Raw genomic sequence first — 15,846 nt, 5'->3', positions numbered from 1 at the left:
CATTGGTCATCTCAACTCGATTGCTTTTCTCACTTTCGCTGTACCAGCTCAAGCGAGAAAATCAATCTCGTTGAGATGATCAACGATAATCTATAAATATCGTGTCATATAACTTCGTTAGATTATGTTTTGTTTTTGTTTTGTTGTTTTGTTTTGTTGTTTTGTTTTGTTCTAGAAAAGATGTATAAATACTTTCACCTTTATAATAATCATGTAATCTTGATCTACAGTGTGTGTTATATATGTAACGTTTTATCTTTCTTTCATTTCAGAAGATCAACAGATTTTAAAGTTTTTTGGGATTAATTCAACAACATCAGAATTTTCTGTTTTGTCACCATTAGACTTTGAATTAAAAACTACCTGGAACTTAAAAGTCATATGTCAGCTGACACAAGGAAAGACAAGTAGAAACTATACTGCCAACTTAAATGTCATAGTTCAAGACCAGAATGACAGTCCGCCACTTTTTCAAGACGGATCAAATCAGATCAAATCAGTTCTTGTGACAAACGACAAAAAGGTATTTCTTAATATTAACATATCGTTAAATTATATTGAGTTTAAGAATACCATTGAAACTACAATTACAGATTAGTGCAGGTATTTGTACTTTTCACCACACGATAAGATACAAGGATTATTGTCTAATGGTTTGACATGTCTTCCACAGAGCTGCCTTTGATGTCGAATACAAAAACCCCTCAATTTCCCCAGGATGGTATTTAAAAAAAAATGTTTAAAATTGAGAAAAATGCCTTTTAGAGTGCATTTAAGGTGGTACCTAACACTACAGGGAGATAACTCTGTAAAATCAGCTAAACGTTTTAATTACTTTGTGTTGTAAATGAAATATTTAGCTTCTCAATGATCAAACTTGATGTTTGTCAAACTGCTATATAACCAGTGTAACTTTTCTGACAAAACGGTTGGTTCAAAATTCTTAAAATTTATATATTTTTGTTCGAGGATCAAAGTAAATATTTTGACTAAATTTTATGAAAATTAAACGAGCCAAATCAATTTTAGTGAAAGTGTTGGGTACCACCTTAAACTCTATGATCTTGAAATTAAAAACATCTTTTGAAACGCATTGTAAAGATAAAACTTATTAAGCATACTAATAGCTTATTGCGAGATCATCGGACGACAAAAGTACAAATGTTTTGTTGGACATTAACTGTGTGATAAAAATAAAATTGATATTTTCAAATGAGTATAATCTATTAATATTAACAATGATGGTTACTCTCATTAAATATGAACAATTATTTTTATGTTTCCTTCAGTTAAGATATCACTTGATTATTTAGATTTCATTGAAATCTTGATTAAAATACAATGTTAAAGCTTCCTCATACCCTTTCCAGAAATCCCTTAAAATTTCATGGCATCATTATTGTACTTTCAAACTAAAAACTCAAGTATAAAAAAAGTCTACAACTGTAAATTGACATTGCGATAAGACGTGTCACGGTACTTGTCTATCCCAAATTCATGTATTTGGTTTTGATGTTATATTTGTTATTCTCGTGGGATTTTGTCTGATGCTTGGTCCGTTTCTGTGTGTGTTAGTTACATTGTAGTGTTGTGTCGTTGTTCTCCTCTTATATTTATGCGTTTCCCTCAGTTCTAGTTTGTTACCCCGATTTTGTTTTTTGTCCATGGATTTATGAGTTTGAACAGCGGTATACTACTGTTGCCTTTATTTATCTACCATCATTCCAGTCTTTGTGATTTTGTTAATTTTTGAATATTTTGATGTTAGTTTTCAATTCCTTGTTCATCAGCAATTTATTTTATCAGGTAATTTTACGAAACGTTTTGAATTAGTTTCGGAAATATTCTCAATCCATTTCTCTAATATCAGTCTATTGTTACTTAACCAAATTCTTAAATGCCAGTCTATTGTTACTTAACCAAATTCCTAAATGCCAGTCTATTGTTCAAATTATAAAGGGAAACACAATTAAAACAAAATAAATATGTCAGAACGTGCATAAGTACTAGTTTGAAAATGTTTGAGTGAACCGTGTGATATTTGATTTGATAATGCAGACAATTTAACTGAGTTGCCAATCTGCATTTTATGTCTATACTCCAAGCAATTAATTGCACAATGCTTAAATATTTCTATTCTAATCAGAATAACCTATTTAGTGAAATAAAGAGATGCTGTATGATTGTCAATGAGACAACTACGTGAACCCACCAAAGACCTAATGACCTTAAGCATCCATCCATCCATTTTAATGACGTGGATGTTACTAACTATATGTAACTGTATGTTCTTCAGCAATGAGCAAAACCCATTCCGTATAGTCAGATATGAAGGGCACCGACATATGATATAGAGTTAAACAATCAAAATTTACTTTCTTAAGAAAAATAGTGCTCACATTCACATATTCCGAAGCAAAGAGGAAATTATTAAAAGAAATTAAACGCTAGTATGTTTAACAAGTTAGGAAAGATGCCAGTTGTTTGCATATTCAAGTAAAGATTCCCAAAATTTCAATAAAGAGGCGCTCAGGTTTTTTTCCTATAATCTAGAAATGTTAACGAGTATATTAAACCTAGTAAATGTCTGCTTAATGAACTAGCTATCAAATAGTCAAGTTATTATCCACCAATTGAACGTAAAATCATTCCAGTTGAAAAAGTACCTTTAATGTCACATTGTCGAATGTCCTATAATTTACGATTTTTATTATGTGTCAACACATGATATAACAACAAACCGGATGTAACGATTAAAAATTATGCTGGAAAACATTTGCTCATGGTGTGAAAGCAGTAAAATTGTCTTCCATTTCATAATGACATTGATTTTTTTCACAAAAATAATATATGAAGATAGTTATAATTTCATAATTGATTAAGTTTACATCTTAGCAACAGCATGAACATTGAGAGGCGTGCTGTGATATATGATGCAACTTCCGGTGGTATGACGTAGGTGAATGTTATAGACAATCAAAATAAACCCCATCAAGTTTTATAGGTCGTTACAATAACCTTGCATCTTCGTTATCTTTTTTAGAGAACTATATGTACTTTTAGATCTACATTGATTTTTTTTAGACTTTAAATTTTTCATTTTCATACATGTATATGTAAAATGCACTCAAAAACATAATTAATCTTTAGCTCCGGATCTGCTTCATGCCAATTGTGATGTTGTCCTCGCAGGTAGATCAACAAACAATAGTTCTTGTGTGTAAATGAAGGAATTAGGTATTGGCCTAAAATAGTAAAATGCCCTAATATCTTGCTTTAGGAAGGAATATATTATCCTATCGAAATAGACACTCTGATTAAAACAAAAGATAAACCGAAACTGACTTTATCGTAATGCTAGATTTCTTGATTCTTTCTTAGCTTTGGGAGCTAAGTTTTTTTTTAAATATTCGGCACTCCCATGATAACCAGCTGTACTCTTCTACTTTCATATTAGATTAACTCCAAACAAAAGCTTAATTTCTATGAGAAATAAAAAGAGGCATTATATGGCAATCATTAAATAACTGCAAGCTCCGCTACATGTATATATATAATTTTTCTCAACTTTGCTTTTACAGAGAATTGAAGTTATCGTGACAGATAAAGATGATTTTGACTGTTCAAAGTTTTCTGTACAAGTATTTGGAGACTCTCTGGGCATATGTCACGCTATATCACCACTTGGTTTCCGGGTACCAAACGTAACAATTTGTAGATTAAGTAAGTGTATCTGTGATTTGAATAACAGTTTGCATAATGATAAAGTGGTATTTTAAATTTTTCTACATGAATGAAACACTTTTTTTTTGCGATATCGAAAAAATTAAAATAGCATTTTAGTCTAATATGATAAAATTGCAATAATAAAAGCACGTAATAAGTTCTGAATTTACAGTATTCAATAATTAATGCATTTTTCTTTAATTATATGTCAGAAAACGTTACATGAATAAATAAAAGGTGAAGCTTAAATTCAAATAGTGTAGGAATGCAATATTAACCATAATGTAAAACAATATCGTACTTGGAAATAAGATACCCATGCTATGCTTAACAATTAATGTTGAAATCGTGGGTCAATACGATCTGACAGACAACCTAAGTAAAGTTTTAAGCACTTCGGTGTTTATATGAATATCAATTATATGATCACTTTTATAATTTCCTTTTACAAAACTTTGATTTTTTTCGAAAAACTAAGGATTTTCTCATCCCAGTAATAGATTAACTTAGCCGTATTTGGCATCATTTTTTTGAATTTTGGGTCCTCAATGCTCTTCATCTTTGTACTTGTTTGGCTTTATAACTATTTTATTTGAGCGTCACTGATGATATAAAAAGAAGATGTGGTACGATTGCCAATGAAACACCTGTCAATAACAGACCAAAATGACACAGACATTAACAACTATAGGTCACCGTACGCCCTTCAACAATGAGCAAAACCCATACCGCATAGTCAGCTTTAAAAGGCCTCGATATAACAATTCAAACGAGAAAACTAACGGCCTTATTTATATATAAAAAAATGAACTAAAAACAAATATGTAACACATAAACAAACGACAACCATTGAATTACAGGCTCCTGATTTGGGACAGGCACATATTTGAATAATTTGGCGGGTTTAAACATGTTAGCGGGATCCCAACCCTCCCCTAACCTTGGACATCCCGACAACTAAACCTTTCAATATGATTTCATTTGACATGAGTATACGATGCCTTCTCGTTGGGCGTCACTGATGAGTCTTGTGTATTAAATTATAATCCTGGTACCTTTGATAAATAATTAAACTTCATATGCTATCGTAGCTGTTTAGTTCAAATACACTAATGGCAGATACCAGAATTATTTTTTTTTAATAGCGTCTGACGCGGGTTTCGTTTTTAAAAGACTTTTCGGTGACGCCCAAAGAGAGGGCATCGTATACTCATGTCAAATGAAGTCATATTAAAAGGTTTAGTCTTAGATGCATGATTATTTTTGGGAATTATTTTGTTTATTCCAAGGTTTTCATTGCTTTATTGTCACCTGTGAACACAATAACCACTTTATTATCTGAAAAATAAGACTAATAAAAACTGGATTTACTATATCCGAATCATCTTAACTATAAGGAAAATGTAATTTGTCTTGGGTGTGATATACGTAGCAAAATGCATCGTAAACATCTATTAACCAAAGTGTTAACTAGTATACTATAAAGATGTAATTCTGTAGTTAACATCGACTTATTGATAATGTCCACTTTTAATTCCAGTCGTTAACATTAATAATACCAGGCCTAAAGTACCACTTCCGGAGGATTACACGTGTAATGTTGCTTTTATCGATGAAGGATATATGCTGTCATCAAATGAGACAAGATCTGATAGAGTAAGTTCCATATGCGATTATCTTTCGGAAAGAAAGTTGAGCTACCAGGAAAAGCTAATAGTTCGCTAAAAGAAAGTAAATAAAACAAGTAGTAAAAATGTTGTGCTGAGTTTAATTGATGTTGACGTCATTCCCGGTATATGATATTGGTCATTGATTCAAAGTTATATGATTTACAATTCATTGACGAATCAAACAAACTTTTAAAGTAAACAACAACGGACATTTTGTATTTGAGTAGATTTAAAAATAACATAAAACAAACCTGAATCCGATCATCTGAAACATGTATCGTTATTTAGAACAAAAACAAGGAAACAAAAACAAAACATAACTAATCAAATAGGAAGATAACAACAAAAACAACAAAACCTTCAAATTGATTAACTTAAAATGACAATAAAATGAAAGTGAAATGAACACACTATATTAGGCAGCAACCATTTGATTTTCTGGGGGGGGGGGGGGGGGGGGGAGAAAAAAAATTGTTTGTTGCACCCTCAGCTGCCACTATATGTAATGCTAAAATTGAAAGAAAAAAATTGTTTTTGACTTGTCGTGAAAAAAATTGATTGTTTTTCGCCGCAGGCGAAAAAAATAATTTGTCCAGAAAAAAAAAACATAGCCCCCCCCCCCCCCCCCCCCCAGAAAATCAAATGGTTGCTGCCTTATGTACTTGAAAACCTGCAACAAGAACACAGAAATAATCCACGATTATATAATTTGGACTTCATGGGTGAGTACATGAAGCAAAACTCATACATCAGGGTAATGACGGAGAACGACTAAATTCTATAACACTAGAAATGTTGTAGACCAACACAGTGTATCTGTTTCAATTCACGAGAGTGTTTTTTTCCAGAGCTCATGCGTTTGTTATTTATGAAGGTAACTAATACCTCTTCCCTAGTTTGTGTATTTAAAATAACTTTATAGCATACGTTTATCGAACATCGGTTTAATACTGATGCGTGTTATTTATTTAAGAATACAAGAAGAAAAAACACAGGCATAGTAACCTTGCAGTTATATTTTATTAAGATATAGGACATAATTTGTAAATGTGACCTACCGAATTAGACTATTTACCGGATTTGTTATCACATAAGCAACACGACGGATGCACATGTGGAGCAGGATCTGCTTACCCTTCCCGAGCACCTGCGATCACCCCTAGTTTTTTGGTGGGGTTCGTGTTGTTTATTCTTTAGTTTTCTATGTTGTGTCATGTGTGCTGTTGTTTGTTTATCTTTTTCATTTTTAGCCATGGCGTTGTCAGTTTTTTTTTAGATTTATGAGTTTGACTGTCTCTTTGGTATCTTTCGTCCTTCTTTTTGAATACAGGATGTATCATTTATTTTATAGGTAATTTTAGAATTACGTTGGCAGAAAGGTACAAAGGCAGTTAACGATAATAGCAAAATGATTCAGCTGCGAATAAATAGAAGTGCAAGTCAGTTTACTCAGGTACAATTTTTTTTAAAGTTATTATTTTAGCTTTGTTTATAAATGTTCTTGTTTATTACTTTGAATTAAATGAATCTTATTTAGTAATTTGAACATTCCTTTTTTTCATTTTGTAAATTTAAAAGGATATTGTCGGTTAAAACTATAGATACTTTCTGACACCAATACAACCAATACAAGCAGGAGTTAACATAAACGATGCGATTGCTTGTCAATGAATCAGCTACTCATCTAAGACTAACGGAATGAACGAACAATATGCAGGTGGAAATTTGCAGGTTTCTGTGGTACTTTCCTTTACAATTATCCATTCTATATGCTTGAACAGATCCGATTGATTGAATGTTTTTTTTACAAATACTTTGTTCTTCAAACCGGATTTGTTATGTCTGTTGTTCAGTGATATTACACATTGGAAAATGTCCCGGAAGCTCATTTTACCATCTGAACTGTGTATATAAAAATATTTTATCCGGTCAATTACTCTGAACTTTTCTTAAATGTAATTAGTTATCATTTATACTTCAAATAAAACATACATAGGATACAGGAAAATGTTTTTCCTTTGCTGAGTAATGGACAACACTACTCGATGATCGATAAAATAGAATATTTAAAAATAAGAAATAAAAATAAAAAAAAAATAAAACAAGACACGGTGTGGTCGTGACAATGTTAAATACAAAACCATCTGACATTTTCTGTCGTGGAAAACATGTCTTCAGTTTAACTCTAAAACACACTACTGTGGTATATTATTCGTTGTACTTATGCGAAACAATTTTATTTTCAATTAATAAAATGTATGCTCATTGCAGGTGTACAAGTTTCCTGAACATATTAATAAGACTGTATATGTAATGAATCCACCAAAACATGCCTTTGATATAACAAGTGGTATAGTTTATGTTTCTAATGCGGATACGTTACGACAGAGTGATATTGGTGTTAAAGTCACTGTTATCTCACATCCGGATAACTTCCAAACAGATTTGTTTATCTCTGTTATAGGACAATATCATGTCTTGAAGACTGATAAGCCTTGTAGTGAGTATAAACGTTTTCTGCAAATGCTGTCAAGGTACATCTACATTCATTTGATCATGTATTTCACAAATTCTAATTAAAAATTAATCAAAATATGTAAAAAAGAAAAAGCACTTAATTGAAACTAGCACACACAAATAGAAACCAAGGTAATAATGAAATAATGTCTGAAGTAATTACCAAGGTTTATGAGTTTAAACCATCTAAAATTTAGTGCAATACCAAACACAATATGACAAACAACGTTGCTTATAAATATGAAATGACACACAATATTCAACACCTCATTTCATAAAAAAATAAAGAATCGAATCGAAAGGAAAGGAAAGGGAGACAACATTAAATGAAACCGTTTTTTCTTGGCTTGATGGCTTCTTGACTTTGTACATGAAACATTTAACATGCATTTTAGTTTTTAAATATATTAATTTCAAATATAATTATAAGGTTTTTTTTTATAGATGAGTCTTGTTCCCGCTTTATGTATAAGCAATATTGTGAAACTGGTTGTGGCCTTGGTGCACCAAACGGGAAATGTGTATGGCGTCAAGGAAATGATGGAGGTGGTCTTGAATCTAAATATTCAACATGTACTCCAGATTTACATACGTGTCCTGATCAAGTCTGTGACCCCTTAGAAAGGGCTTTTCATTTATTGTGTCCACAAGATTGTACAAGTAAGCCAACTATTCGTTATTGTCTAGATTTTCAATATATGAATTACAAACGTGACCAACAAACATATTAGAAAAGTGCTATGAAGTATCCATGTTTGTTTTCGACCTGAATTATATAATATCAAATGCTGTTGTTAGTGAAGGAAATATTGGAAAACAATTAAATAATGAAAGCTTTAGTTAGTAGAAAACTGTCATAATATCGTTGATGTATATTCTAAAGATTTCTTTAGTATGGAATATAATTAAACATAATAAAGATTGTCAACGTTTGAACTAAATGATTTGCAGTCTCGAAACATGTGATTTATGTACAACCAATTATTTGACTTTAGATATTATGCAAATAAGGAGATTAAGATCGTTCTAATTCGTGACTAGCATATTTGGAAACGTTTCCACGAGCTACATTGAAATGGAAACAAAACACAATAGTTCTAATGTTTGTGACGTCATAAAATAAAATGAAAACAACACGTTATAAAAGTGCATGCGTCCGAAGCGCTTTTCTAGATTTAACTTCATCAAGGACGCTCAGAGCCGAATTTTCGATAGCCACTGATGTATATGGACCGAACACTTGACGATTTATAAACAACATGAACAAAACAAAAAAAAGCAAAATTGCAGTGTTTTATTCTATTTGAATTCATATATAGTTTTATTTTATAGCTGAAGCTGTTGGAATTGTGAAGCAGGACCCCCTGACAGGGCGAGGTATTTTACAAGCTACTGGACCTTGTTGGTGTGATTATAATGGGAAATGTTCTTGCTTTGAACCCCCTCCTTTCAAGTCAACTACGCCACTTTCGGTCATATACAAACCTGGCGGACATAATAGTAGTACAAAAGATAGGAACCAAACCATAGAAAATGTTAGGGTTGATCCAGTTTTGGATGGTAGGTATTTTCATGGTGGTATCGACAGTCTGATATATATTATTTTTCTATCTAGTTTGCCGTACCTAACTTAAAATATTTTATATATGATAATATAAAAGAATATACTGTTAAAACTTTTAATCTAATGAGTAAAAGTTTGAAAATTCAAAATGAATACATACAGGAACGGATGATAAAGCGGTTGGCTGTGTTGGATTTCAATTCCATTAAACGAGTTTATCAATTAGTTAATCACCAGTTTTGAAAATCTTGTTCCATCATATTTCTTAAACATTATGAGAAATTAAAAAAACAACAAATAAAATTGTGACTGGAAATGGGGAATATGTCAAAGATACAACAATCCGACCAAAGAGCAGATAACAGCTGAAGGACACCAATAGGTCTTCAACGCAGTAAGAAAATCCCGCAGTCAGCTAGCTCTTAAATAGGAGTAAAAAAAACTACAACGGATAGAGGTTCCTTGCTTTGGACATGCGCAAAAATGCGATAATTGTCGAAGGACTCGACTTTATTTACCTTTCATTTACAATTCTTATGTTTAATAACTGATATTTTCTTCTTATTAGATAAATGTATTATCATAAAATTCATATAATGTCATAAATCTGTCAATCTTTTGCAGACAAACTTAATAACAGTGATCATACTATCTGTGATATAGACTGTAAAATAACAATAGCAACGATATGTGGATGCATCAGCGCGCTTGCATGCTTGTTTGTTCTTGTATGGAAAACAAGAAGATTTAAGTGCCAGAGGAATAAAACACTCAAACATGTCGGAAGTGTCGCATCAATGTCTGTTATACCATCGGACTATTTTGACGATAGGGATTACAGGACACAACACTCTTCCCCACAGTATGGTCCATATTACAAAGAGTCGTACAATAGCAGCGTGGTAATATTTTTAACATATCACGCTTTTTGTTTCTTGATCAAAATGTCAATGTCAGCTCTTAAAAGTTGGTTGAAAGCATGTACAAATAAACATGATAAACTCACCGTTTCTAAAATTTTAAACGCCAGAAACGGGTTACGTCTATCAAAAGACTCATCAGGGAAAAAGAAAAAGTAAAAAAAGGCAAAATAAAGAACGATTTTGAAAAGCATTGAGAACCAAAAGATCCAAATAGTTTCGCTATATACAGCTAATCAGAGATCTTGGGTTTATATTGGTGTCTTGGGTTGATATGGATGTGTTATTTAAAAAAGATATATAATATTCTCTATATATTGAATATATGCTTTAGATCGATGCAAACACCCCCTATGTTGAATATGTGTTATTGAAACCAAAGGATAAAGTGTCACTCTGTACACAGATGTCATATATTCATAATATATTGTCTAAGAATTTTATTCGCCTTTTTTTGCTCTTTGTCCTAAGTTTTTTTTATAAATTTGAATGAACACCTGATCCTATGACATAACTACAATTGATATTGTTTAATGATTTTTTCCGTGGTTTTTATGAAATCAAATGTCTTAAAATATGATGTGATTCGGTGTAAAATTAAAAAAATACCATGATCATAGATCACGACGTTGAAATTTATTGACTTTTTCTTTACACCTTTTAACCCTTAAAGGATAGGACGCATTATCTATTTTGCTTTACTTTATTTGTGGCAAGTTTTAAAAAAAGGTTAAAGCGAAGATAACAATATGAATTAATTCTTCCAACTCATTTTTTCTTTTTTAAACTGGAATATGAAGGACGCAAACATTACCTTTCGTCGAGATAATGCTTGACAAATAAAACATATTTGCATTTTCTAAGAATCCAAATTATACGAAACGTTACTTTTAGTTATTGTTTTTTCAATACTAAGTTGTGACCAGATTGAGTCACACACTTGGCTTGATAAATACAATGTTGGAAAAAAACAGGAAAGGTTTAATTTGTGCAACATTGGTTAATCCAAATGCCTTTTTAAATTGCTGCAAAATTGTATATTCCATATCAATATTTAGAATTTTTCTTCTTTCTATTGTAGTCCCCAGAAGATGCAAAGTGGGAATTTGAGAGGGAACATCTACAATTAGACACAACTCTTGGTGAAGGAGAATTCGGGAAAGTTGTAAAAGCTAAAGCCTACAACTTAGACGGAAAACAAAATTATACTGAAGTAGCAGTAAAAATGCTCAAAAGTAAACATTTGCTTATATGCTTAAGGTAGCACATTCAATAAAAAGATTTTATAACTCTAACTCCCAAGTTTTAAAATGCTGTAACTTTCTTAATAATGCTTGGAAATTTATAAAAGTGGTAGTTATGGATAGCTAACAGATTAATCTTTCAAAATAATGCAATGTTAGTATTAGGCAACTATTATGTAACCAATTAAAATGGTAACTGTGTCTAAAATATTTTTCACCAAATTTCCACTTTCAATTGAAATTAGCTTCTGCAGAGGTATTCCTATAGGTCTAGTTTTATTATATGTTGTTCCTATGGCCATTATCTACAAAAGGTGTCTCTGATTTCAGATAGAATGTATAGAACAAATTTTACACCTAATTGAACATTATCTTCTTTTATGTGGTAATGATGTTTACAATAATTAGAGATTTATGAGAGAATGGAATGCCATAGACACCCTTTTGAAGCCCATGACGTGTTGATTAAGAATTATTGCATTCAAAAATATAAGCTAATCTATAAGTTTTTAAATTTTTAGATTGTGCCTCTGGGGTTGAACAACAAGCATTATGGTCGGAGTTTAATTTACTGAAAGATGTTCAACATCCTAATGTAATACGATTACTGGGTGCATGCACTCAAAATGGTGAGTAATTCACTAATAACAGGAAACAAACACAGCGAATCGGAAGCATGATTACATAACAACGTTGCACCATCAATATACAATTATCGGATACTCGACTATAATCAAGATTTCAAATTTGTAAACATCTTTGATGAGCTTTTTAAACACAGTAGATTTGCATAAACATTTCAAGATTGAATGTTTTTTCCTTTAGTAACATTGGATTTTGTGCAAACTCTAAAAATATAATAGGGCAAACCGGCGCAGGGTAAAATAAAAAGTGCTGTGTAAAAATGTATAAAAGTTTAGCTCTGCCTTTTCATATTGATTTCGGATGTCAGTCTTGCTTTAGCAAACACTTACACACAAACAGCAAGCAACCAAACTAAACATTTAACTTGCTAGCATTAGTTAACAGCTGTAATCGTTATTTTTTCCTTTAAACAGGTCCAACGTATCTGATAGTGGAGTACTGTGAACACGGATCTCTACTTAGTTACTTACGAAATTCTAGACTTGAAGAAAACGGTTATGTTAATCAGCGGTATAAACCATCAAAACATATATCAAATCCAAAAGAACCACCCGAACTTCTCACAATTCGGGACTTGCTTTCCTTTGGTTGGCAGATTGCAAAAGGGATGAAATATCTGAGCGAAATCAAAGTAAGTCAATAATGGAGGGCAAATACATTATGGTCATTTTAATATTGGTTTGTTTGTTTTGAGCAATTTGAGAAAAATATCTAACAGTATTTTGTTATTGATTCTCGTCTGTTTTCTCCTTTTTTTCAGATATTGCATATTCATATTTTTAACATATTTTGGTATATGTATAGTATTGGTGTCGGAATTTAGTATAACAGTCATTATCACTGAACGAGTACATTTGTTTAGGGGTCAGCTGAAGCACGCCTCCGGGTGCTCGGGTGTGGGATTTTCTCGCTGTATTGAAGACCCATCCGTGGCCTTCGGCTGTTTTCTGCTCTTTGGTCGGGTTGGTGTCACTTTGACACATTCCCCATTTTTATTCTAAATTTTTTTGGTTGTATTAAATGAAAAAAGTGCAAAATTCTGTTAATTAGAGAAGTGAAAATTGTATTTTAAGTATGGAATCAATAATTTTGTACAGTGAAACCTGGGTAAACCGAACCCTGATAAAACCGAATTTCAGTTTAAACCGAACAATTTTCAAAGTCCCACAAAATTTCCCTATCAATTAACGTTAATCTAACCTGGAAAAACCGAACCCTGTCAACACCGAATTCCGAACGCTTTTTGAAGGCTCGTTAGTAAGTATGTATCTAAAAATTACCTGTCAAAATCGATCGATAGCAATCAAAACAATAAAGTATTTTTAATTATTTGCATGATTTAATTAAACAAACACAGGATGACAGAATATCCCCGAGGGTAATTGAGGTTTAATGAACTGGTGAGTTGTTATTACAAACTAATCAGCTAACTAGCATGTTTGTGTCTTTGTATTCAGTGATCAAATGATTTGTTTGTAAAGAAACGTTAAACTGGTCAGCTGCCCTATCGCCGAAAAGGACAAGAATGGATCTTTTCCTTTGATCAATTAAATGCTCATTGCTCAAATATTTACGGTCATAAATTGGTAACTGTCATTAAGTAGCTAACCTGTTTAATTAAACAATAGTTTTAAAGCTTTTCGCTGGATTAAGAAGTCGTGCAAGACTTCCGAATTATATTTACGGGATGCCGGATTCGCTATTGAGGCCCTATTTATATAATTCATGCTCCTCCTCCGTTATCTATTTGTCAACGATAAAGTCCGAGAATAAACTGGACCCCTGCTGTTGTTTCGCTCTTATCTTGTGGCAAAGTATCGATCAGGGGGTGACCAGTTTAGTCCAAGAACTCGTGTGTTAAGATTATTGAAAATGACGATATCGATTCAACAACGGAATCGTCTTTTGGCAGTGACTGAGAATCTGAATTGGTCACTGAATTAATGGATTAGAAAATAATTATAAAAAGCACATTCGCTCCACGTCGGACATTATTGAACGATTTATACCTTTACACAACGAGGATTGTGATTGACGGAGCGGCGTTTGATTTATATCAAAAAAGGAAAATACGTCTATCTTCATCTATCTAAATTTTTACATTTACATCATGAAAATAAATGGTCGTCTGTTGTGTCATCTATCGTGCCTTGTCAGTAAGTGCCAAATTATTTTTGGTGTTGACTTCCGTTTACCTCTTCAATCCGAACACCTGTGAAAACCGAACAAAACGCAAAGTCCCGTAGGTGTTCGGTTTGGACAGGTTTCACTGTAGTATATTACTTATTTCAGATTATTAGACATTAAATGTATATTCTTCTATTGAAGCTTGTACACAGAGATTTAGCAGCTAGAAATGTTCTAGTTGGTTCAGGCAAAGTGTTAAAGATATCAGACTTTGGTTTAACTAGAGATGTTTATGAAGCTGATACATATCTTAAACAAAGCAAGGTAGATACAATTCACTTTTTATCGTTTTATTAGAGCGTACATGCATATGGCTGTATATGTTTTCTTTTTAGGACATGTTTAAACAGTGTGATATCTAGATCAAACATTAGTTATACTGAATAAATTAAAAATCATAATACTTTTACACGTTCAAATCTTTTGCACACTGAAGTGGTAAAAATTTCATAAATATCTGCAGACATTTGATAAAACAAAATACATTGTAAAAATAACCATTGTATAATACTTGAAAAGAGAGTAAACATAACGTTTATAATATAAAAATACACTTAAATTGCCGCTATATAGCCTTTTATGCTTGAAAGGTGTAAAGCAAACATAAATCAATCAACGATAAAGTTAAAATATAGTTATACTCTAATGCTCATATATAACTGATTAAAAAATATACTTAAATCATGATTTTTCCAATTTAAGTTTTTTTTATTGAATCAAGGAACTTTATCATATTCGCTTTGTTTAATGTGTGTACTCAGATGTGATATATTTTGAAAAAAACATATTTTATTTCTTAAATCTATTTTAGGGAAGGATTCCAGTAAAATGGTTAGCACCTGAGTCACTATATGCACAAATATATACCACACAAAGTGATGTGTAAGTATATACAAGTCACTATAAAAAGGCAACAGTAGTATACCGATGTTCAATAGTCATAATTTGATTACTAGTAAGAAATAAAATGTGGGTAACAAACTTAAGCCAAAGGAAATGCATAAAAAAGTGTAAATATCAAATTTAAATCAAATCCGTAAATGGAAAAGGATCGACAGGTTTATTAAAGAGGAATAAAATAGAAATATCTAAGTGAAATGCAATTTAATTTACGAAAGACAGAAACAACAGTCATTTTAATAGAAGTATAATAACAATAAACAGAATAGGAAACAACAACCTACAAATACAAAATTCTAGTTTAGTTTAGTTAAACATATTTATTTATAGTGGATTGAGAAACAAGTTTTGCAACTATTGATATTAATCCCTTTCCACTTTGCGGGTGCGAGTGCTGCCTTGTAGCGGCATTAGCCTTCTCTTTTTCGAAATCTACAAGGGTGTCTTTAACGTGCAAGATATATGGCTCTCTC

At 31.8% G+C, this 15,846-nt stretch overlaps 1 protein-coding gene across 1 annotated transcript in view; it reads left to right on the top strand.

The window, feature by feature from the left end:
• The window catches only part of LOC139488621 (proto-oncogene tyrosine-protein kinase receptor Ret-like), a 75,277-nt gene that overhangs the window by 52,561 nt on the left and 6,870 nt on the right, over nucleotides 1-15,846 (top strand). Inside the window, exons 4-16 of the mRNA XM_071274353.1 lie at nucleotides 273-523; nucleotides 3,582-3,723; nucleotides 5,267-5,382; nucleotides 6,748-6,849; nucleotides 7,668-7,896; nucleotides 8,358-8,573; nucleotides 9,246-9,473; nucleotides 10,102-10,379; nucleotides 11,479-11,632; nucleotides 12,163-12,270; nucleotides 12,700-12,917; nucleotides 14,615-14,737; nucleotides 15,285-15,355. Of these exons, the coding sequence (XP_071130454.1) occupies nucleotides 273-523; nucleotides 3,582-3,723; nucleotides 5,267-5,382; nucleotides 6,748-6,849; nucleotides 7,668-7,896; nucleotides 8,358-8,573; nucleotides 9,246-9,473; nucleotides 10,102-10,379; nucleotides 11,479-11,632; nucleotides 12,163-12,270; nucleotides 12,700-12,917; nucleotides 14,615-14,737; nucleotides 15,285-15,355 (2,236 nt within the window). The remainder of the gene's footprint in view (nucleotides 1-272; nucleotides 524-3,581; nucleotides 3,724-5,266; nucleotides 5,383-6,747; nucleotides 6,850-7,667; nucleotides 7,897-8,357; nucleotides 8,574-9,245; nucleotides 9,474-10,101; nucleotides 10,380-11,478; nucleotides 11,633-12,162; nucleotides 12,271-12,699; nucleotides 12,918-14,614; nucleotides 14,738-15,284; nucleotides 15,356-15,846) is intronic.

The sequence above is a fragment of the Mytilus edulis genome, chromosome 9 (genome assembly GCF_963676685.1).
Source record: "Mytilus edulis chromosome 9, xbMytEdul2.2, whole genome shotgun sequence".
NCBI classification, from domain to species: Eukaryota; Metazoa; Mollusca; class Bivalvia; order Mytilida; family Mytilidae; genus Mytilus; species Mytilus edulis.
Note: the sequence above shows the minus strand (reverse complement) of the source record. Positions and strands in the feature narration are given on the sequence as shown.